This window comes from Mauremys reevesii, linkage group 8, assembly GCF_016161935.1.
Source record: "Mauremys reevesii isolate NIE-2019 linkage group 8, ASM1616193v1, whole genome shotgun sequence".
In the NCBI taxonomy this organism is placed as follows: domain Eukaryota; kingdom Metazoa; phylum Chordata; order Testudines; family Geoemydidae; genus Mauremys; species Mauremys reevesii.
In genome coordinates, this window is record NC_052630.1 from 5,786,977 (window position 1) to 5,810,673 (window position 23,697).

Consider the following 23,697-nt stretch of genomic DNA (forward strand, 5'->3'; position numbering starts at 1 on the left):
TGAGATCTTATCTAGACTTCTCTCTTGATCCTCTTCACCACAATGCTCCATCACGGGCTACAATGCAGAAGAACGTTGTGAACATTTTTCATCACTTTCGCCCTAATACCTCACTCTCATGCAGAAGCAAATAATTTCATTCCCTGACATGGATCTGTAAATGCATCAGGCCATGGCGTATATTTTAAATGTTATGCAAAGTGGTCAGTTTCAACATGTTTTAAACATGAAAGACCATTTCCCAGTGGTTAGAGCAAGGGATTGAGAAACAAGTTTCTGGGTTCTCATCACATCTCTGACAGTGACTCACTCTTTGACCTTAGTCAAATCATTGAAGTTCCCTCTGCTTGAGTTTCCTTATCCTAAGAGCGAGGGGGGGGATTTAAAGAAGCCCAATGAAGCTAGATGTCCAAATCCCACTGAAATTCAGTGAGCCTAACTCCCTTAAGTTCCCTTTGAAACACCAGCCATGATATTGTTTCCAAATACAGGTAACATCTGTTGGTGAAAGAATTAAATTGCACATACCCTCCCTTCACAGAGCTGCTGTGAGAATTAATGTTTGCAAAGTGTGCCGGGAGGAGAGTGCTCGGATACTAGGGGGATCAGAGCCATAAAGGTATCTAGCTAAAATCAATTATTTCTAAGTATTATTATTAGACTAGGCAAACTATTGTTAGATTTTGCACATGAATGATTGCAGCAAGCCTATTAGAAAAGATATTTTTGCATGTGAGCTGAGGCCAGGCAACTTGTTTCATATGTGGCTTAAAGCTGAAAAGGATCTGAATAACTGCATCCATTAAAAGCTAGTGTAGTCATTCATTTGCAATAGATTAATGCCTCCTTCTGTACATATACACAACCAAGGGTGCTTTATTAGCTATCAGTTTTCCTGTATGTTCAATCTCTCTGTTCCATCATCTCATTATTAAAGTACGGTAAATTCCAATGGAACTAGAAGGGTATTTTTAATAATCTTTTTATACTTAAAAAAAAACCCTATTAGACTTGTATTGCATTTTTCTCCCTGTATTCTCCCCAAAGCCCACGGTTAATGAGAAGAAATCAGTTTATTGCACTAGCTGGCACCTCTGTGCTGAAATGGCAGGATTCTTTGGTTATCGAGCCATTTGCTGCTTAATTGAAATTTTTTCTCCAGACTAATTTCCATGCAGAGGCTCTTTTTGAATGCAGATGTATAGTCCAGGATTGATCACTCCCCCCCTCCATACACACTTTTTCTACTGAGTTTGCAATCAAGGATACAATTTTTTTTAAAGCAACCCATCCCATTGTCCAATCTCATCTGAAACCTTGGTTTGGGGTGGGGCTATTTGCTAGATCAGACATGGGAATCAGGGTCAGACAATTTAGTCTGAAATATATGAAAACTAGATATACTCTATTGTAAAATGTGTGTGCGCAGATTAGCTCAGGTTAGATTTAGATTGAGAGAGGATTAAAGCATAGAGGCTGTAAAGGAGCAGAGTAGATAAACAACCTTCTAATTTCATATTCCAGATCACTTCTGGTCATAAATTTTCTCCCCCGTCGGCAGACCAACATCTTTACTGCTGAAATAGAACAAAAACAAATTTAAGGCAAAAAAAAACCCCAGCCATCGCAATTTGCAGAAAATTATTCCATTAATAATCTTCTGGAGCTCAAATGTTGTGTTCATGAAGGTTAAAGGCCTAGAAACTGAAACCCTACTCTTAATTCTTTGCCAGCCATTAGAGACAAGAGTCAATGCAATGCTATCTTCCCTTATACACAGGCATATTATATGCACCTTAAATCACCAGTGACCTCTGACCCATCAGGATATATAGCATATTGTTTTAGATGTTAGTAAACCTCTATTTTTTTTCTGGGTAATGACAGTAAATTAACCTCACGCCATGTCAATCTAGGAGTTTCGGTTTTGGAGAGAGCAGTCCAAAGATGGTTTGTGCTGTAACCATTTAACCCCTGGTCAGTGTGGGCTTGGTGCCGCTCCACCATGCCCCGGCCTCAGAGGATTTGCATCTGTGACAGCCCACAGAGACAGAACTGGCTCATTAGCTCAGGCTGCAGAGACTCATACTTTTAGCTCTGGAGGTCCCAGGTCTAATCCCCAGTGTAACAACCAAGATGGCAGCCAACATGCCATCAATATTAGAATCTGGTAACATCAATTACCGAGCAGGAGGAAATGGGAGACCATGTTCACAGAGACTTCCAAGCACCATTCCAAGGCACTTTCAAACATCAGATGAAGAGCCCAATCTAGTACTTCACAGAGTCGAGGGCCAGCAGGAGGGACCATGGTGATCGTCGAGTGTGACCTCCTGCAGGACACAAGCCCTAAGACACCCTCAAATTAATTCTCTTTGAACTAGAGCAGCCCTTGCAGAAAAACATCCCAACCTGATTTCAAAATTGCCTGTGATGGAGAACCCACCATGACCGTTGGTCAATTGGTGAATTACCCTCACTCAGTTTGAGTAAATGTTGAGGAGTCCCCCTGAGTGTAGAGAAAAATCATACCCCCTCTATAAATATATCATAAAATAACAGTAACTCCCAACCTCTGTCTACGTCCTGATCCTGGAAAACAGTCAGATTTGCACAGGACACAACCACTACCGCAGTCCTTTCCCTTCACCAGACAAGTGACAACTGCCTCCCATCAGTGCGCCCCTCTCACTAATAATCCAGTAGGAGGTGCCTTGCCGCCACATTTATCTTACTACGGGGTCAAATTCAGCCCTGCACAGAGGGTCAGCACAAAACCCAGACACTCACTGAGCTCTACTTGGGGCATTTCGGGGCACGTCGGTCTGGTAGTGGCCATCTGCATGGGGGTAAATTTCATTCATTACTCTGAGTCCCAACCTGTGTCCTCATTTGGAAAGCAGGATTCTCTGATGAACACGCAGCTCTTCCTGCATCAGGACCAGCCAGGTGCACCACATTCCCTCCCCACTGCCATGAAAACAGACACCCCCTAATGTCAACATACAGAACTCAAGGATATACTGTGCACGGGAATACAGGGCACATTACGACAGCATCTAGGATGATATATTAGCTCATTTCTATCTTGGAAATTAAATCTTATTGCAAACTTGAAAGTGTAGATTCTAAGGTTTATTCTCTCTAGGTGAAATTCATCCCTGCGTGGATAGCAGTAACAAGGGCTAGGCCCCACTTAAGCCGTACTCTACTTCTGTAGGATTTCAGTGGTATCCAGCTCTTGAAGGTTTAAATGGAGTTAACTGGTGCATAGGCCTTGGGCTAGGCCTCTTCTCGGGGGTGAATTTCACCCCTTATGGGACAACTGAGGACTTCACTTATTCCATCCTAGGAAGTCAGCAAGTTGTCCATAAGTGGCCTCACCCAAGGCCTATGCACCAGTTAACACCACTTCAGCCTTCAAGACCTGCACACCACTTAAATCCCAATAAGACTGTGGTCCTTGCCTTCCTCACCCTCGAAGTCATATCTTATGAGGAGTATCATTCCAGTGTTAGACTCTGCCATGCTCCAGGCCCCTGCTAGCCTGGCAGTGAAAGACCATGAGGTTGTCTCAGATCCCTGCATTGCAGAGAACTTCATCTGCATTGGCCAGAAAGTGTGGAAGAAAACAAAGTCCCTTCCCCTACCATCCCAGGGTTCTTCATGAACCATGAAGCTATGAAGCAGCTATTCAAGCTAATGAGAGTCGTGCAGCTCAAATCTCCCCTGAGAATGTCAGAGCACTATACGTGCTCCTATGCTATTTGCTATGTAATTACATGGGTAATATGGTGGCCTGTAATAAAACTAGGCTAATCTCCGAGTGTGTTTTCCCACTGGGTTTGGTGCTGGAGGTCACACTTCTGATTTAGTCAGATGCCAAGGGTCCATACCTATATTAGCAAAAGGATTTTGTTCATTCGTCATCTCTCCGGTACTTGGGATTCTATATTCAGAGATGTTTGGGCTTGGCAAACAAATTAGCAGAGACCAGCCTCATTAAGAAACCACAGAGATATCTGGCCTATCTTGCAGTGGAAAGGAGGCACTGACTGCTCTGCCTACAGATCCCCAGCCCTGCACAACATGGGACACAGCCTCTATAAATGCTACAAACTAAACCTTTCCTTTCTTTTCAATCACTCAGCCTGGCAGCTTCCAAAGAAGCCGAAGCAGCAGCACGGTCTGCTTCCAAACCCATGTCCCCCTCGGATTTCCTGGATAAGTTGATGGGCAGAACCTCAGGATACGATGCCAGAATCAGGCCAAATTTTAAAGGTAGGCACAACCCAGCATTTTTATTTTGTTTGTTTCAGAACAAAGTTTACATGCAACCCCATGAATGTCTTCCCAGTTGAAAATGAAGTACAAATACTTCCTATGTACATCCTCCGTCCTTTGGGACCCCCAAAAGCCATTTACTAACTTCTTTTAGCACCGTATATAAAGGAATCAGTTCATTTCCAACTGAAGTGCAGCTACCTCTGGAGTGAAATGTAATGGCCACTGAAGACCAAGTAAAGGTAGAGCACAAAGATGAAAATTACACCCAATTGAAATTGCAGAGGAGATCTAGGTGGGCAGAATATAACTACCTAGATCATGGGGTCAAGCTACCCTTCCCCATATTACTAAACAAGAAAGAGGGCCTGTCTAGATGCCAGCTAGACTGGAGCAGAGGGCCCAGGAATGGAAACAGGGTCTCGTTATAGAAAGGGCTCTGAACCATGGTGTGGGAATATATATGGTGAATGGGTATGAAATGACCATATTATTTCAAGAGCGGTGAAGCCATAAGAGAGTTACAAGAGTTGTCCTAAATGAGTGCTGATGGAAGCCTTTAGCCCACACTTCCCCGTCATGCATGTCAAGTATCATACATGTCATATCTGCCACATGTTACAGAATTATTATTTTAGAGTTTAAAAAATTCATTGGGATTATTTTTCACATCCTACCTCTTGGAAAGCCTGGTGCCTTGGCTACAGAGGGAACGACTATGCTACGAAAACACCCCAAGGCCACAAATCTCAGAGCTTGGGTCAACTGGCTCAGGCTCGCGGAGCTCACGCTACAGGGCTAAGAGCAGCAGTGCTGACGTTCAGGCTTGGCATGGAGCCTGGGCTCCGAAACCCAGCAAGGAGGGCAGGTCTCAGAGTCAGGGCTCTAGCCTGAACAGGCATGTCTACGCTACGAGTTTCAGCCCCATAGCGCAAGCTCTGCCAGACCGAGGCTGCTACAGGTATTTTTTGCAGTGTAAACATAACCCAGACAGTCTGTCTGAACAAGGCTCAGAGGGAGCTTTAAATACCTCTAAAAACAACTTCAGTGTTGCAGTTTGTAAGCCCAATAGCCTGGGGGTTTTCCGGGACTAGGAATGACAGCTGGGCCCATTGGGAAGCTGGGAATCTCCCTTTCCAAGGGGATAAAGTCCTGTTTCTAGCTCTGTAGGATACAAGATTGCAGCCATTAAAGTCATGATGTTTTTATGAAAAGAAAAGCCATCCGTGAGGCAAGACCTCATCCCTCCTGTCCAGGTGCAAGGTTTTTTATTGTTATGGTGAGGAACGGGTAATTCCACATCGGGGGAAATGAGAAAAGCTTTCCTGTGGCAGGATGATTTTTTGAAAGGGAGCTACTTGAAGATGCAGAGGGGCTTGGCAAATTAGACTAAATCCCAGGGCAGATGGGTTAGGGGCGGAGAAGTGAGGCAGTAGAAAGAGATTGATCACAGGACTCCCCTCTTTATCGCATGGCCATTGTGCCCTATGTGCAGTGTGGGGCTGGCCGGAACGGGGGTGGTATTAGAGGCATTGTGAAGTATACACACACTTCTGTGAACGGTGTCATGGACTTCCCAAGGCTCAGAATGGTCAGGACCTTGGTCACTCAGCTTATCTAAAAGATGGCACCAGCAATGTAGCCATCTCATCCTCATCAGCCACCCGTCTATACTCAGCTATTAGTTCAGTACTGAACCACAGGGAGGAGCGCCACCTACTGCTTGTGATAAACACTGAGGTAAATGCAGGACAGGAGATTCCCTCCGAGAGGCTGGAGTAATCACACAGGCGTGTTGTTGCGTTTGATTTAATGTCACATCCACCTGTGTGGTTGGTTTATTTCATTTATTCCCGTCCTTCTTTGTTATTTGGGATATTCAGACACAAACAGGTTCTTTGCAGCTTAAGATTTCCTCGGTTCCAGTCTCTTACACTCACCTGCAATCACACTGCTCCGGCTGTAGCATTATAGCTGTGGAGATGCACTGTCATAGCACTGGCAGATTGCTGTGATTTCAAGTGGAGAAGCAGAAGCTGGAATAGATTAAGGTCCTGATTCTCATTTAAACAAGGGCCCATTTACGCTGGCAGTGCAAGTGTAAATGCAATTTACACTGTGCAAAGAGTGTAAAAAGATCTTAATGTAACTAAGAATCAGGCCCTAACTGTTAAACAGGAAAGATCTGGTTTCCAGACAACCTCAAACCCTTATAGAGTGGGTCAGTGTTATAGTGAACCCTGTCCCATCAAACCTTTGAGCATCCACCCACGCAAACTATGGTTCCCCAGATGCCAGCTGAGTTGGGCTTTCAAAAAGTGTTGCAGCCAACACAAGGGAAGTCTTTATTAGGCCTTGTCCTAACAGATAAAGAGGGACTGATCATAGAACTAAAAATTAATTATAGCTTAGGTACAAGTGAACGTGACTTGATCACATTTATAATGTGCAAGCAGAATAAAGTCCAGACCAGTAATATATATGCACTTGGTGCTTTAATAGGGCCAATTTCACAAAGCCAATTATGAGTCAAATGAGCTGGGAGGAAGAATTTAATCAGAAAAAAAAAGAATGATAATTGGGAATCATTTAAGAACACCTTATTAGATGCCCCAAAAGCCACATTCGAGGAAGAAGGCCGGATTGATTAAAAAAGCAACTTGGCTTAGAAGGGAAGTGAAGGCAGCTATAAAAAATAAAAAACAACAGATAACAAATGGAAGAAAGGGGAATTTGGTAGTCATGAATATAAATCAGAAATGGGAATTGTAGAAAATTGATAGGGGAAGCTAATGGACACATGGAGAAGTCTATGGCCAGCAGAGTTAAGGACAATGAGGAGGTTTTTTTAAATATATCAGGAACAAAAAGAATCCTGACAATGGTATTGGTCCATTACTAGATGGAAATGTTAGAATTACCAATAACAACGCAGAAAAGGCAGAAGTGTTCAGTAAGTATTTCTGTTCTGTATTTGGGGACAAAAACAGATAATATAGCCTCATCACATGGTGATAACATTCTTTCCGTTCCACATAATATCTCTGGAGGTTGTTAAACAGAAGCTACTAAAATTAAATATTTTTAAATTAGCTGGTCCACACAACTTACATCAAAGACTTTTAAAAGATCTGGCTGAGGAGGCGGCTACACTGTTAATGTTGATTTTCAACAAACCTTGGTGCACTGGGGAAGTTCCAGAAGATAGGGAAAAAAACGTTAATATTGAGTAAACAGGAGTAATTATAGGCCTGTCAACCTAATATCAACCCTGGGCAAGATAGTGGAGCAGCTCATATGGGACTCAATAAATAAATAATTAAAGGAGGGTAATGCAATTAATGCAAATCACATGGGTTTATGGAAAATAGATCCTGTCAAACTAATGGGATATCTTTTTTTGATGAGATTACAAGTTTGGTTGATAAAGGTGATAGTGTTGACATAATACATTTAGAACATAAGAACATAAGAATGGCCATACTGGGTCAGACCAAAGGTCCATCCAGCCCAGTATCCTGTCTACCGACAGTGGCCAATGCCAGGTGCCCCAGAGGGAGTGAACCTAACCGGTAATGGTCAAGTGATCTCTCTCCTGCCATCCATCTCCACCCTCTGACAAACACAGGCTAGGGACACTGGACTTAACCTCCATGAATTTATCCAGTTCTCTTTTAAACCCTGTTTAGACTCCTGTAAGGCATTTGACTTGGTACCACAAGACATTTTGATTAAAAAATTAGAACAACATAAAATTAACCTGGCACACGTTAAATGGATTAAAAACTGGCTATCTGACAGGTCTGAAAATGTAACTGTAAACAGAGAATCATCATTGAGTGGTTGTATTTCCAGTGGGGTCCCGCAGGGATCAGTTCTTGGCCCTATGCTATTTAACATCTGTATCAATGACCTGAAAGAAAACATCAAATCATCACTGATGAAGTCTGAAGATGACAGAAAAATTGGGGGGAGTGGTAAATGATGAAGAGGACAGGTCACTGATTCAGAGTGATCTGGATCGCTTGGTGAACAGGGCACAAGCAAACAATATGCATTTTAATAGAGCTAAATGTAAATGTCTACATCTAGTAGGGTGACCAGACAGCAAGTGCGAAAAATCGGGATGAGAGTGGGGGGTAAAAGGAGCCTACAGAAGAAAAAGACCCAAAAATCAGGACTGTCCCTATAAAATCAGGACATCTGGTCACCCTAACATCTAGGAACAAAGAATGGTGGCCATCGTTACAATATTAGGAACTCTATCCTGGGAAGCAGTGACTCTGAAAAAGATTTTGGGGTTTTGGTGGACAATCAGCTGAACATGAGCTCCCAGTGTGATGCAGTGGCCAAAAGAGTTAATGCAATCCTTGGATGCCTTAATGGGGGAATCTCAAGTAGGAATAGAGATGTTATTTTACCTCTCTATTGGGCACTGGAGCAAATGCTGAATCCTGTGTCCAATTCCGGTGTCCACAATTCAAGAAGGATGTTGATAAATTGGAGGGGGTTCAGAGAAGAGCCACGAGAATGATTAAAAGATCAGAAAACATGTCTGCTAGGGATAGACTTGAGGAGCTCAATCAATTTAACTTAATAAAGAGAAGGCTAAGGAGTGACTTGATTACAATCTATAATTATCTACATGGGGATCAAATATGTAATAACAGGCTCTTCAATCTAGCAGACAAAGGTATGGCATGATTCAATGGCTGAAAGTTGAAGCTAGGCAAATTCGGACTAAAAATAAGATGTCAATTTTTAACGATGAGAGTAATTAACGACTGAAAGGTCCAAGGACCAAGGTGGATTCTCCACCACTGGCAATTTTTAAATCAAGATTGGATGTTTTTCTAAACACTCTGCTCTAGGGATTATTTTGGGGAAGATCTATAGCTGGTGTTATAAAGGAGATCAGACTAGATGATTACAAGGGTCCCCATGAATTTGCAGCTGCTGCTTCCGTAAAGCCAATTTGTGACATGACTTGAGGGGTTGTGAGGGGACATCATGACCTAGGGGAATGATCTCTTCTGTGCGTCCTGTGGCAACACAAGTGGCTATTCAAAAGAAAACTGTCCTGTACTGTAGCATCTTCTGCTTCCTGCTGTGTTGGAACCCTCATCGACTGCAGGGCCTGAATCCCAAGGACCCTGCCTCAATCTGAGAAGTGCGGGAAATGGGCACTGCCATTGCTATTCAGTTATGTTCCTCGAGAGTAGGATTTTGTCTCCTCTTCGTTGCATGCAGCACCATGCACACTACTGATGCTCAGCAAACAATAAATAATCACCCTCTTCCCCTGAATGAGCCTAGTAAGAATGACACCAGGGTAATAAAGTACGAAAATAGGATTCAGGACCAGAATGGTCTCCCAGCAGCAGGTTCCGCAAATCTTCATTACAAGGGGCCAATGAACTCTCACGAATAATGCTCAGATACAAAGTGAGGAATGTGGGATAAAAGACTAGACAAATGGATGCCACCAGCCCAGTGGGTGACAGCCTGGGACCCCAGCCTCCTGTATAATAAAAGCAGAGCCACTCAGCTGACTCCCTGGTTCCAATCTACTGACTACATTTTCATAAGCTCAAGAAGGGTCACTTTCCTGCCCCCATTGAAGCCAATGGGAGCTTTGCTCATAGACTTAAGGAGAACCAGTGTTAGATACTAAGGCCTGGTCTACACTTAGGGGGGCGGGGTCGATGTAAGATATGCAACTTCAGCTACGGGAAAACGTAGCTGAAGTTGACGTACCTTATTTCAACTTACCTCCCGTCCTCACGGCGTGGGATCAACGGCCGTGGCTCCCCCGTTGAGTCCGCTACTGCCGCTCGCTCCGGTGGAGTTCCGGAGTCGACGGGAGCGTGTTCAGGGATTGATATATCACGTCTAGACGAGACACGATATATCGATCCCCGATAAATCGATCGCTACCCACCGATCCAGCGGGTAGTCTGGACGTACTCTAAGGGGCCCATTTCACCACTGCCCTGGGCATTGTATAGTCATTTATACCAGAGCAAAATGCCACCAATTCCAAATTGTAGCATTTTACACCGACTTTGCACTGGTGCAAGTATTATGGGATTTGTTAGATTTTTTTTTCTAAACATCTCTTCTAAGGGCTTGTCTACACATGAAAGTTCGTTCGGATCAAGGGAGGGTGTTTGAATTTAAAGCAGAATAGTTATTCCTACTTAATGCCCTGTGTGGCTGCTCTCATTCTGAAATAAGAGTTAATTATGAACTAGCTTAGTCCATTTGTAAACTAATTCAGAGTAAGGCATTCTTAGAGATGGGGAAACAGTCCAGCAAATAGTTAGCTTTTCATTTTAAAAGACATTATGTTTCAAAATGTGAGGTTTTTTTTAAATCATCAAAAAAATGTACACAAAAAGTGGAAAAAGAAAACCACAAAAAGTAATTGAAGAAAAAAAGTCATTTCACATTTTAAAAAAACCTCTTTGTTTTGGGCTGAGCAAAATATTTCCTTCAACTCAAAATAAAATGTTTGATTTTTTTCAATTTAGTTGCAGAGAAAAAACCCCAAAATCAGTTTCTGTTTCCACAGAGCCAAAGATTTTCCCTGTTTTTTTTGGCTTGGCCCCCAAACGGAAAACATCAGTTATTCACTCATCACAATACATATTCCAGAGTGGCTCTTACAGTGCTATTGTTCATTTCTAAACTCTCCTTTCCAGGCCCTTTGTCCTTGACTGTTCCCCCAGACAAACCAGGACCTGCAATCGCAAAGCCACTGTCGGTTAGATTCTAATTTCTGTTGCTTATTTTTGTCCCTTACCATCAGGTCTTTTTTTCTCTCCAGGAATAATTGGTCTGTGATAATGCAAAACTCCTACAAGCAATTAATCATTGCAACAACTCCTGCAGTCCAGCTGCAAGCACGAGGCTCTGTCCCAGGTTTTCACATTCAGGTGCTCACATTAAGAACATCCCCGGGGTGACCAGCAAGAGGCAACACCTTCCGTAATACCAGTGAAGCAACACAGGGTTAAAAAATGCTTCACTGGAACTTCTTACCACCATGTTGCACACACAAAAGAAATTAAACTTTAATATTTAATGAAATATATACATTATCCTTCTGCTGAAGGCTGCTGTATTGTAATTTTATTCGGGATAATTTAATTTCAGATTTATTTCAATGAACTACACCTTCCCCATGGGGGCAGTTTACTAGCTTGGTCTCCCACACATAAATCAGTATCCAATTTATATGGAAGTCACAGCCGCAGCTTTGCAGAGTTTGGGGTTGTAGCTCTCTGAGCACGTCATTTAAATTAACTGGCAGTAACTCATAAAGGCACTTTAATGGTTTCGATTGAAAATAATACTAAGACTGTGCCAGATCGATTGTTGGGGAGGTTAAGATTAAAAAAAGGGGAAGATTATGGAGGGGCCACATACACTGTGGACGTCTCCTTGAAGTCACACTTCCATCTTGAGAATAGGAAGCAGCATCTGAGTTTTGTTTGAATTTAGGGGAATAAAGTTAGTACTCAGGAAAGTTAGAGTCTGATAGTGCTAGTTAGATCCATTGCACCCTTCCCCCCACAGCCTTGCCTCTGTCATGAACTGCAGTACCTTTCCCTGCTGTTCCAGGCCCGGACTCCTGCACAGCAGTGTTCCACCCCAGAGGTGGCTGCATTTCAGTGAAGAGATTCCCAGCTATCCATATAGGGTTTGGTTGTCAGAGGTGCTGAATACTCATAGTTCTCATCTGCTTCAATTGGAGCAGCAGGTGCTAAGCACCTCTGAAAATCAAACCCATAGAAAGCAAATTTTTTCTCTCAGATCCAGAGGGTAGATGTTGCTTCGCATTCGGCTACACTAACATACGTGTCAGTGAGGAGTTCCACGTGGATTGGTGAGAGTCAAAGAGCAGAGCAGAAATCCTTCAAGTGCATCAGAGCAGAATGTTGTCCATGCAGTCGTTTATCATGTTAGTTTAGCATTTCGCGCGCAGTCCCCTTTGGGATGAAAGGCTCCACACACACGCAAGAGATTATGGATTATTTGCTAGTGTCATCACCTACACGTTTGAGCCTGGTGTTTTAGCAGCAGTTACACACACACACACACACACGCTTTGTTCTTTTACAGATGCTCTTGAGTTTGATTCTGGGAAACCAGTCACTCACTTCCCAATCCAATCAGAGCATTACAGAAGGAGCAAACTGAGCACCACCAAACGGAAAGAGGAATATACTAGACATGTGCTTTGCATAGTGAGTTCACCCAACCACTAAACGGTTGATTATCTCCAGGTCCATTTCACATGGGCTCCTTCAAACACTGGGATGCCAGCTGTGTTTCTCTTGGTTAAGAGGGGCAGCTAACAAGGAAAGGATACATTTTTGCATGTGCTGTTCTAGCCTGTACCTGTGTTAACTAGTTTGGAGAGGGAGCTGTGCAGATTGAGAGCTGCGGTTGAGTTGGCAGAGAGCTGTCCGGAAGCTGGCAAGAAGACAACCATTTGGATTTCTGGGAATCTTTACAAAGAAACTCCTAATGATGCTGCATAGCACTTATGCAAAGCAAGGTGGCTGTGTCTCTGCAAAGCTGCCCTTGCTCAGTAAGAGGTACAAAGCTTTAGAGGGGGACAAGACAGAAATCCAGAAATGTGATCAGGAAATTCCATTCATTTCTACACAGGAGGGAGTTTACATTGATTACAGACCACAAGCCTCTTGTTAAAATCACTGGGCCAAAAAGGAGCATTTCATCTTTTAGCAGCTGTTGGGTAGCAGATGTGGCCTATGATGCTTCACTTCTCCTCCCCTTATCATCAAGTATAAGCCATCTGACACCATCAGCAATGCTGATACATCATCCTGGTAGCCAATAGAGATTTAAAAAACCCATAACCACCATATGCCATTTTCCTTTTTTCCCCCCTGAAGACTGCCCCACATGAAGCAGTTACAGCCGAGAGTGAAAACAAGCCCAGTTTAAAGAAACCAGAAATGCATATGTTAGATGTCTGTGAATGACTTCTGTAGGGAGCGCTGTCAGGGCACAGAGAAGTACCTGCAACTCCTGCTTCAATGACAGTGTTGTTTGCAATGGTGGGGGTCACTTCCAGTTTGTCTGATCTTACCAAAAGTTCATGCTTCAGCGTTTTCTCTGGCCAACCAGTAGGAGGGTCAGGAAGGGATTTTCCCCCCTCAATGTATTATGGGGGGGTACAGAGTTGGATGATGTGTGCCAACAAGACCTGGATATGCCCACCACTTAGGGTTGCCGCTGTCTAATCATACAAACTCAAACACCCTTTCCCCGCCCCTTCTCTGAGGCCCCGCCCTGCTCACTCTATCCCCCCTCCCTTGCTTGCTTTCCCCCACCCTCACTCACTTTAACCAGGCTGGGGCAGGGGGTTGGGTTGCAGGAGGGTGCAGGCTCTGGGATGGGGCCGAGGGGTTTGGAGTGTGGGAAGGGGCTCCAGGCTGAGCCTGGGGCAAGGTGAGGGGTGCAGACTCTGGGAGGGAGTTTGGGTGTGGGAGAGGGCTCAGGGCCGGGGCAGGGGATTCTGATGTGGGAGGGGGTGAGGGGTGCAGGCTCTGGGACGGGGCTCAGGGCTGGGGTAGGGGCTTGGGGTGTGGGAGGGGGTTTGGGGTGCTGGCTCCGGGAGTGGGCTCAGGGCTGGGACAGGAGGTGTGGGCTCTGGGAGGGAGTTTGGGTGCAGGAGGGGGTGAGGGTGTGGGCGGTGCTTACCTCGAGCAGCTCCTGGTCAGCGGTGCAGCAGGGCTGAGGCAGGCTCCCTGCCTGCCCTGGCCCTGTGCCGCTTGTGGAAGCAGCCGGCACGTCCCTGCAGGGGGTAGAGGGACAGGGAGCTCTGCACACTGCTCCTGCCTGCAAGCACTGCCCCGCCCAGTTCCCACTGGCTGTAGTTCCCGGCCAATGGGAACTGCAGGGTGGTGCTTGCAGGCAGAGGCAGTGCGCGGAGACTCCGTCTCCTACCCCCGCAGGGACATGCCGGCTGCTTCCGCAAGCAGCGCAGGGCCAGAGCAGGCAGGGAGCCTGCCTTAGCCCCCCTGCGCTGCCAGACTTTAAGCGGCTAAAATCTCCCGGTTTGACTTCAGTAGCCTCCCAAGTTCTGTCCCAAGGCAGAACGGAAAAAGGTTTCCTGTCACACAAAGCTTTTAGAGCTTTGAAAAACATTCCCCATCCAGCCCTACTCACCATCTAGCCAGCAACACATCCGAGCTAAAGGAACCAAAATCCAGTTTATCCCCCTGAGCACACTCTAAGGTCAGGAATTTTCATGTGGTGGTGAAAGCAGAAGGTGCAAAAAAATTCAAGGCTTACGTGTATGGTTCAAACTCTGTCCTTACTCACGGTTTATATTTAATTTTATTTTCTATTTACCTGGGTCCAACCTGCAGGTTTTGGTAACTCCCAAATTCCAAACACATCATCACATGATCTCAAGTTGATCAGTGCAATATTTGATTCACATTTCCAGATGCCCCAGTTGTCGTTTGTAGCTCATACTACATAAAAATCCTCAAAGACCTTCTATCCAACCATATCATGAGATCCTATCAGTTCATCCTTCATCTCCAGTCCCCTCCACCGACTTTTCCCCAACTCCCTCCTGCTTGCAAGTTAAAATACACTTCACAGCCTGCACGGAAGGTTAACAGATGCATGCTCTGGTGGACCAAACAGAAAAGCATTCCAGAATTCAGGACCCCTCACAGGCCACCCCTGCCAGCTGCTTCCACTCATGCATCTCTCTGTATGGCAGTATGACTAGCTTCCATGAGACAGTCCCTCATGCCATTTGGAGCTTTATTGTTTAAAACCAGCATATTGGATCTTTACTCAGGCAAATTCCAGCCAGCACAAGCAGAGTTTTCCCGAGTATTGACTGAATAAAATACGAAGAAGGATCACAGGATTTGGTCCTACAGAACATTGGGGGGAGGGATAGTTCAGTGGTTTGAGCATTAGCCTGCTAAACCCAGGGTTGTGAGTTCAATCCTTGAGGGGGCCACTTAGGGATCTGGAGCAAAAAATTGGTCCTGCTAGTGAAGGCAGGGGGCTGGACTCGATGACCTTTTGAGGTCCCTTCCAGTTCTAGGAGATTGATATATCTCCAATTATTACCTTTATTACCTAACATGGAAGAGTGTGGAATATGACCCAGGGGATATACGTATGACCGACTTAGATTTTCAAACAGCCACAGGGCAGTGTAGAGGTTATGGTGCCATATAGAAAGCTAAATTTCCATGCCAATAGGATTTAGCACTGCAGTGTGGAAGTATGTTTGCCAGTGATCATATGGTGGATTCCTGATCTGCTCTTAATTTGTTGCACAGGCCCTGCAGTAAACGTCAGCTGCAACATTTTCATCAACAGCTTTGGTTCTATTGCAGAAACGACTATGGTAAGTAAAATTAAGTATAGCTGTTCAACTTGTTCGGTCATGTTCTACTTCCAGTGCACGTGGCAAGTTTCCAAACTGCTCTTATTCTGCTAAAGGAGACGGTTGCTCCTCTGTTCCTGGATTGTATTTGAAGGGTGATTAAATTAAAGGCTTTAGTGTACAAGATTTTCATTGTTCAAAGACTAAGATCTTGTACGATCTGTATGCATCTGCACATAAACATAGGCATTTGAATAGGCAACAATCAGAGGCTGACGTTCTCAGAAGAGTATACAGAAGTAAGGAAACGATAAAAATATTGTTCTTAGTACCACTTGCAAAAGGCTTGACCAAGCCACATAGTTCAGAGATGCACCCAAGATTTCTAAAAATTCAAGAGCATTTAGATCTGGATTTTGAATTAGCCCATTGTAGAGTTAAGGGGCAGCAGCTCTATCCAGATCCAATCTGAACCAAACCTCAAATTTCCCAGAATTGGAGAGGGTTTTCATATATGGCTTTTCTTTGGAGCCATTGTCTGCACACAAAAAACTTAAAATGCATTTAATCAGAATCAACATTTGCAAGGTTTTGCAAGCTCAGACCATCTTTGGGGGAAATTAACCAACATTGCTAATAGCTGTATCCAATTTGTAAGGAGCTAGAAGGAGACAATCATGAGAAAAGGAGATAATAGTCTTCAGATGGAGCAATTAAAGATCAGTTGCGACATAATCAGTGAACATCAAACCAAGGCTCTGGAGGTACAATGCCATCCCTCTGTATTAATTAAAGATAATTCAGAAATATGATGTTCAATTACTCTTTTTGTAAGTCTCTCTCTATAGAAGGATGTTGATTGAAGTATGTAAAATTGTCCTGTGCATTTAGAACAGGATTTTATAGGTCTTACAGACAGCATTTTACACTGGGGTCACTTTCATCGCCTTCAGTGGAGTTACTCTAGATTTACACCAGAAATCAGAGGAGAATTGGGCGCTATCTATGTTTAGTTACAGTACAGCAGAATTTGTAGCTCAGTATTCTTTTTAATGCAATGTACATATAGTCCTATTACTAGACACGAGTTGGCACTGATTATATTTGGTCTAAATTCTTAAGGAAATAAAATCCTTAGATGGAGGGCAGCACTTGTCAATAACATCTCAAATCCTAAAAGCACACATTATATTGTAGTGTGCCTAAACTCACCACATTTGTTTGCAGATTCAGTTGCAGAATAAATTACAAATCCCTAGACATTTCTATTTGTCCATGAATTGGAGAATGGAACTATTACTAACGTGTTATTTTATTGGATAACTTCTTTGGGCATGATGTGGATAAGCAAATCATGATGTGGACCCTGTCTCCATAAAATTCAGTGGAGCCATCCCATTGAATGGCTGGGGAGATGGGGCAAGCCCCCAATAGCCCTCCCTGTGCAATATACAGAAAGACATCATGCAGTACACCTGCTCTCATAACGTACCTGTTATATATTGCTCCCCAAGGCATTTCACAATCCACTGAAACAATCCCGAGGCACCCTGGTGAACTGGATATGCCATAAAAGGAGTGTGTCTTAAGCCTAGCCCAACAAAGAGAAACACAATGCAGACCTCTTGAACACACTGTGGGGATCTGCTCTGTTCTGCAGGATCCACCATTTTGGAATCCATTCCTCTGAAGAAAAAATCCCCACTACCACTTGGAAAGCGTAGGTTTGAGTGCCTCTGAGAACTCAAGGCAACAGATGCTGATTCTTCTCAAGCAGGCATCAAAAAGCAGAAGTGTAGCACCGGAGAGCAGCTGTCAGAACTCCCCACCACCCTGCTAATAAGCTGGCCCCCACCCCTCCAGCTGTTTTTTTAAATGTAGCAGATTAGCTAGACTGCATGAATGGCATTGTCTCCAAACTCGGGCTGGGAGGATGAAAGTTCCATTTCACAGAGGATTTTGAGATTTCAAAATGCGGCTTATTCTGAATCAGTACAAAACCAGAAAATGTCACAGTTCTCCGCACAGGAAAATGCCAATCAAAAACTTGCTTCTCGTCAGCCAGAATGTTTCATTTCAAACTGACCAAAATATTTTGATTTCAGCTTTTGTACTTTGTGCAATATAATCCATTACAACAAAATAACCCTTTGAAATGGAAAGTAGCTCCAAAACAAAAATCAAAATGTTTTGGTCTGAAAATGTTGAAACTGGACATTTTGATGCAATCTGAACATTCCCCCCTCCCGCCATCCCTAATTTTCTTCTGAAACTATATTCTGGCAAAATCAACCCGATTACGTGAAGCATTTCAGTGTTGATAGAACTGTGTATTCCAACAGCATATTCTGTCAAAATTTCTCCAACCAGCTTTACTCAAAACAACTATAGAGACCTGCTTGTGACTGGGTAAGCCCTGGTCTACACTAGGGGGAGGGATCGATCTAAGTTATGAAACTTCAGCTACATGAATAACGTAGCTGAAGTCAACGTGCTTAGATCTACTTACTCACTGTGGTGAGTCGACAGCTGACACTCCCGCGTGGACTCCGCCTATGCCTCTTGCTCCAGTGGAGTACCGGAGTCGACGGGAAAGCGCTCAGCAGTCGATTTATCGCATCTAGATTAGATGCAATAAATCGACCCCTGCTGGATCAATTGCTGCCCATCAATCCAGCGGGTAATGAAGACCAGTGGTTCTCAAACTGGGGCCGCCATTTGTTCACGGAAAGCCCCTGGTGGGCTGGGCTGGTTTGTTTACCTGCTGCATCCGCAAGTTCGGCCGATCGCAGCTCCAAGTGGCTGTGGTTCGCCGCTCCAGGGGGCGGCAGGAAGTGGCAGCCAGCACGGCCCTTGGCCCAAGCCACTTCCTGCAGCTTCTATTGGCCTGGAGGAGCGAACTGCGGCCGCTGGGAGCTGCGATCGGCCAAACCTGCGGATGCGGCAGGTAAACAAACCATCCCAGCCTGCCAGGGGCTTTCCCTGAACAAGCAGCAGTCCTAGTTTGAGAACCACTGATGTAGACAAGCTCTAAGTCTAAGGTGGCTGCCACATGACCAGGGGAGGGGTTGTGCCACACCTGCAGCTCAAGTCCCAGCACCCTTCTCAAGTAACAGTGTAACTGAGATGAGGAGAGCATGGCTCTTTGTCACCAGTCCAGATGCTGGTCCACATGGAGGCTGCTACCACTAGAGCTGGTGAGGGAAAAAATTTCCAGGAAAAAATTGCAAAAGAAAATCACTTTAATTGCATTCAAAATTTTTCATTTTTTTCCCCAACAGAAACAGAGAATGAAAAACAAAATTTTTGGAAAGAAAACAAAAATTGTTCCCCCCTTTTTTGTCATTTATTTTTACTCCTTTTTTTCACATTAGAAAAGTGTGGAGTTGGGCAAAGGTGTTGGGGGGGGAGAGGATTTCAAAACTGAGAGAAAGTATCAACTATTAGCTTTAAAAAACACACTTTTCCAATGGGAAAAATTAAATGAGAAAATAATTCCCTCCATCCACTGAGTTGAAACAAAATATTTTTTTTAAATTCAACATTTTTTTAATTTTTAAATGTTTTTTCCAAAACCAAAAAATTGGTAAACTTTTTTCATGAAAAAAAATTCAATTTTTGACTTAACCCCATTTTTCAAAGAAAACAAGTCAACCAGCCTTGACTCCAGCATCCAGCTAAGGGACTTAATTCTTTTGCTGGAGTAGTGCAGACTCAAGCTTTTAGCCCTGATGGTCACAGGTTCAAATCTCACTTTTGACCCAAATAGGGCTGGTTATGGTAGCATTGTAGAATCACTGGCCAAACAAAACAAGAAAGCTCAATGTTCAAGAGATCCTACAGCTAAAGTCTCCTGGATGGCTGGATCACTCTAGCACGCTGTAAGAAGTAACCACATCGCTGGTACCCAGGGAAGCTTAACCACAGAGATCTATCAATTCATTTAATTAGAGAGATCTTTAAAATATGTTTTGGGACTTTTCGTTCACACATAAGCCATTACTGTTGACATTTAAAAACTCCAGAGACAAGCTCCATAGCCCACAAATCAGTGGGGATCATTACTGTCAACATGCATACCGCTAATGAGATCACCAGTTCACAGCTGAGGGCACGATAGCAGAGTGAGAAGAAACAGAGAAGTGTGGAAAAGGGCAACAAGGAAGAAAAGATACAGGGGCAGGGTTTAGCTACATGGAGAAGTTGTGAAACTCCAGTTTCCATTAATTAGAAAAGTGAGTGGCAAGAAGGAAGGTAATAAAGGTGCAGCGCATTTGAAGAACAATCAGCCTTCCATGAACTCTCTAATGGGAGCTCAAAGGGCAAGAAGTGCAGAGGTGAAATGTTCAGGGAGGTTAGGAGAACACATGGAGGGAAATTAATGTGTGGAATGGACTCCCAAAGGCAGAGCCAGATTCAGGGCATGATCCTTCAAGGTCAGTAATAGATGAGGGTTCTCAGCATCTTGCAGAACGGGAGCCCAGTGAAATATAGACAGAGACACAGGAACCATAAGTATGCACAATGCCCTGTGATTGATGGGACACGGTTATAGTGTGAGAGGTTGGGTCCTCTTGCAGCTTGAGGTTTGTAACACAGCTCCATCAGCCCTGCTCTTAATCCAGCCCAAGGATAAGAGAAGCCGCAATTGGGAAAATATTCAACATAGAATTAAACAATCACTTTGAGGAGAAAAACATTAAAGGGTACAGACGGATGGGTCTAGATGGCCTCCTTCTGTCCAGAAACATTGCAATAGAATTACGCATTTAACAAGCTAGGAGATGCTGAATGTTGCGGTATTTGCAGACTGAGGAATCTAAACAGAACAGCAAATATCTCATTCAGAACAGAAATAGAAACCAAACTCTTCATGAATTGAGTGTCCCAGCTGAGTGGGCTGAGTTTAGTAACGAGTTATAAATGAGAGTTTAAGGGAAAGATCATGCTCTGACATTTGGGATTCTGATTCTCCATAGCGCCCTTTGCATATATATATTTTTCAGCTGTTTAACGGAATTGCACACCGATTCATCCCATTTGAAAAGGGCAAACTAAACGTAACCTTATAGCCAACTGCAGCAAAACTATATCCACTAAGCAAGTATCTAATAAGGGCACAAGAACCTGGAGGGTGCAACTATCCAGCTGTAATATAGTTGTTTGGATATTTCTTGCACAGATGACTCCAATCAGATAATGAATCATTTCTGTAAATGGGTTTAAACAAGCAACCACAACTTCACCAGCCTCAATCCAGCATACGCTGTTGATGAAACACTGGGAGAAACTATTGACCCAGTGGCCACGTTCTGACCTCAGATCCATAGCCTCTGAGGTACAGGAGTTAGGAGTATCTGAAGACAGAACTGGGCTCAGTTGCGCAAGTAACAAGCAGGGCAGCGAAAAAAACAGTGAAGAGCGTTTTGTGACATTTCTCTTTTTTTTCAATTTCATACATGCAACATTTTTATTTTTCAAAACATGTCCAGAACTGGAACTTTTTACTCAAAATGTGCAGATATTCAAAAATTCCAAAATATTAGTCCCTCTCAAACCAAGATTTCTAATTTTGAAATTCAAAATATCAAAAATGCTGAGGGGATCATTTCTAACTAACCAGGGAGGGGAATGGTGAACTCTCAGAAGGTATTTTTCAGTAAATCAGTTTATTTGTATGAAAATCACAAACAAATGCAAAAACCACCAATGCAGGGGGCTCCCCAGTTTTGCTGTGAATATTTTGCACAGCGAGTGTAATTGTTTGGAGTTACCAGCTCAGTGAATTACCAGTGCAGAGAGATCTTTCAAATATGCCTCTGCATTTTACACCAGGAGTTTGGGTAATTTTTCATATCAGTTATCTCTCTTCACCTCTGTATTTACAGTTTCTTTATAGTAAGATATCCTACTGATTTGCACCTCTGATTTTACTACAAAAAATTATTTTCTAATGTAAAAGCTGAGGTTAGGAAGAGCCTCTTTTGAGTTAGATGCTTTATGGTATACATCCTGCCCCTAGCTCACAGCCTGAGTAACCAGGGGAGGAATCCTTCCAGGCCACTCCTGGGGCTCCCCACACACACACACACTTTGCATTGGGAATAGTCTGTGCGTCTACCTAGTTGTGAAGCCACAAGGTCCAACACTCCCCTAACCCCTGCATTGCCACTGAATTAAACTGGTTGGAGCTACACTTTGTAACATGCAGCTCTCATGCCTTTTCTGTGCTCCAGCCATTCTTCCCCTCCTCTCCATCCTTTTTCCTCTCATACCTGTTCCACTGCAGGCACAGATTTGACCATGCCCACAGGGCGTAGGGATCGGGCTTGCCACTCTGTGAGTGCCCATGAGGCCGTGTCAGGCTGCCCTTCTCTTATGTATATCGAAAGAGAGAGCACTGCTGTATTCTACAGCCATAGATGAAACCACAAGAGCTTACAGTAGGAGTGCTGGGGTGGTTACTTGTTTATTACATGGAGATATACCTATCTCATAGAACTGGAAAGGTCATGGAGTCCAGTCCCCTGCCTTCACAGCAGGACCAAGTACTGTCCCTGACAGATTTTTGGCCCCAGATGCCTAAATGGCCCCCTCAAGGATTGAATTCACAGCCCTGGGTTGAGCAGGCAAATGCTGAAACCACTGAGCTATCCCTGCCCTCCACTGATAGAGAGCAACGCAGTGGGGGTGGGTTTGGGGAATATTTTTAATTGGGGGGGAATCGCTTTTTTTTTTTGAAATTCACAGGAAAGGGATCCAGGCTCAATGGTCTAGAACCTGGCGAATTTAGATACAGTAACACTCTCTTTGCAGCCAAATTATAATGAAAGTCCTGAGCTGCTTCAGTGCAAAATGCCATTCCAATTATCGAGAGACAAGGTGGGTGAGGTGATGTCTTTTACTGGACCAGCTTCTGTTGGTGAGAGAGACACGCTTTCGAAAAAGCTCTACTTCAGGTGTGGGAGGAGCGCTGTGTAAGCTCCAAAGCCTGTCTCTCTAATAGGTTGGGACCGACAAAGCTATAACAACGCTGCATTCCAAGTATAGGCAGCCTTGTCTCGTAGAGTGAAGCAGATTTGTGGGTTTCTTTAGATTACTTCACTCTAATAGGTCCCATTGTACTTGAAGTCAGATAAATGTGTCACCACTGGACTCCCTTTTATGAAATCCAAATAATACCAGCCAGCCTGGTGTCTCATTTTTCCTTCCGCTTCTGTTGATGCAATGCAGGATTCTCACTTGTCTTTGCACCTTTTGGGGGGACGGGGGCTGAATGAACTGCTGTCGCTCCCTGTAGAATGTCCATCATTGGAGTTTTTAGGAACAGGTTAAACAAACCCCTGTCAGGAATGGTCTAGTTATTATTTAGTCTTGGAGAACCTACTGAGGTCCCTTCCAATCCTACACTTCTATGATTCTACTTGATGTAACTAGTGGCAGTAAATAATACTGACACAGCACAGATATTTAAAGAAAGAGACCCAAGGTATATAGTTACTACTGTGTTACATACACATTGTTTGGGATGGGGTTACTTGCTGATGCTTGGAGTGATGCATCCAGCTGATTGTGCATATAGCAGATGGGGTCGTTCATCTGAAGATCCCCACGCTATTTGCAAATATTAAACCTCAAATTAGCCCTGGGAGGAAGATAATATTTAGCCATGCTACAAATGGGGAAGTACATATAGAGATTTGTCCACATTCACACAGCAAACTAGTGGCAGATCTGGCTAGAGAGCAGAACTGGTGGGGGAAAAAAAATCAACAAAATGTTTCCACTGAAAAATGCTGTTTCGTCAAAACCAAAGTGGTTTGTGGCTGGCGATGGACCAGCTTCCATATGAAATTTCATCTAAAAGCTTTCTGAGTTAGAGACACAACAGAGCGCTCACCTGGGACGTAGGAGACAGCTGGGCTGGATTCAGAGCTGGGACTTGAACCCAGGAATCCTTGGTGAGCGTACTCACAACTGGGCAATAAGTCACTCTCCCTCCCCCCCGTAAGAGT

At 44.0% G+C, this 23,697-nt stretch overlaps 1 protein-coding gene and 1 long non-coding RNA gene across 4 annotated transcripts in view; one reads left to right on the top strand and one right to left on the bottom strand.

The window, feature by feature from the left end:
- The window catches only part of LOC120371037, a 125,738-nt gene that overhangs the window by 69,846 nt on the left and 32,195 nt on the right, over window positions 1-23,697 (bottom strand). The window lies entirely within an intron of this gene.
- Window positions 1-23,697, top strand: part of GLRA1 (glycine receptor alpha 1) — a 66,667-nt gene that overhangs the window by 18,245 nt on the left and 24,725 nt on the right. Inside the window, exons 2-3 of the mRNA XM_039486479.1 lie at window positions 4,151-4,281; window positions 15,636-15,703. Coding sequence (XP_039342413.1) covers window positions 4,151-4,281; window positions 15,636-15,703 — 199 coding nt within the window. The remainder of the gene's footprint in view (window positions 1-4,150; window positions 4,282-15,635; window positions 15,704-23,697) is intronic.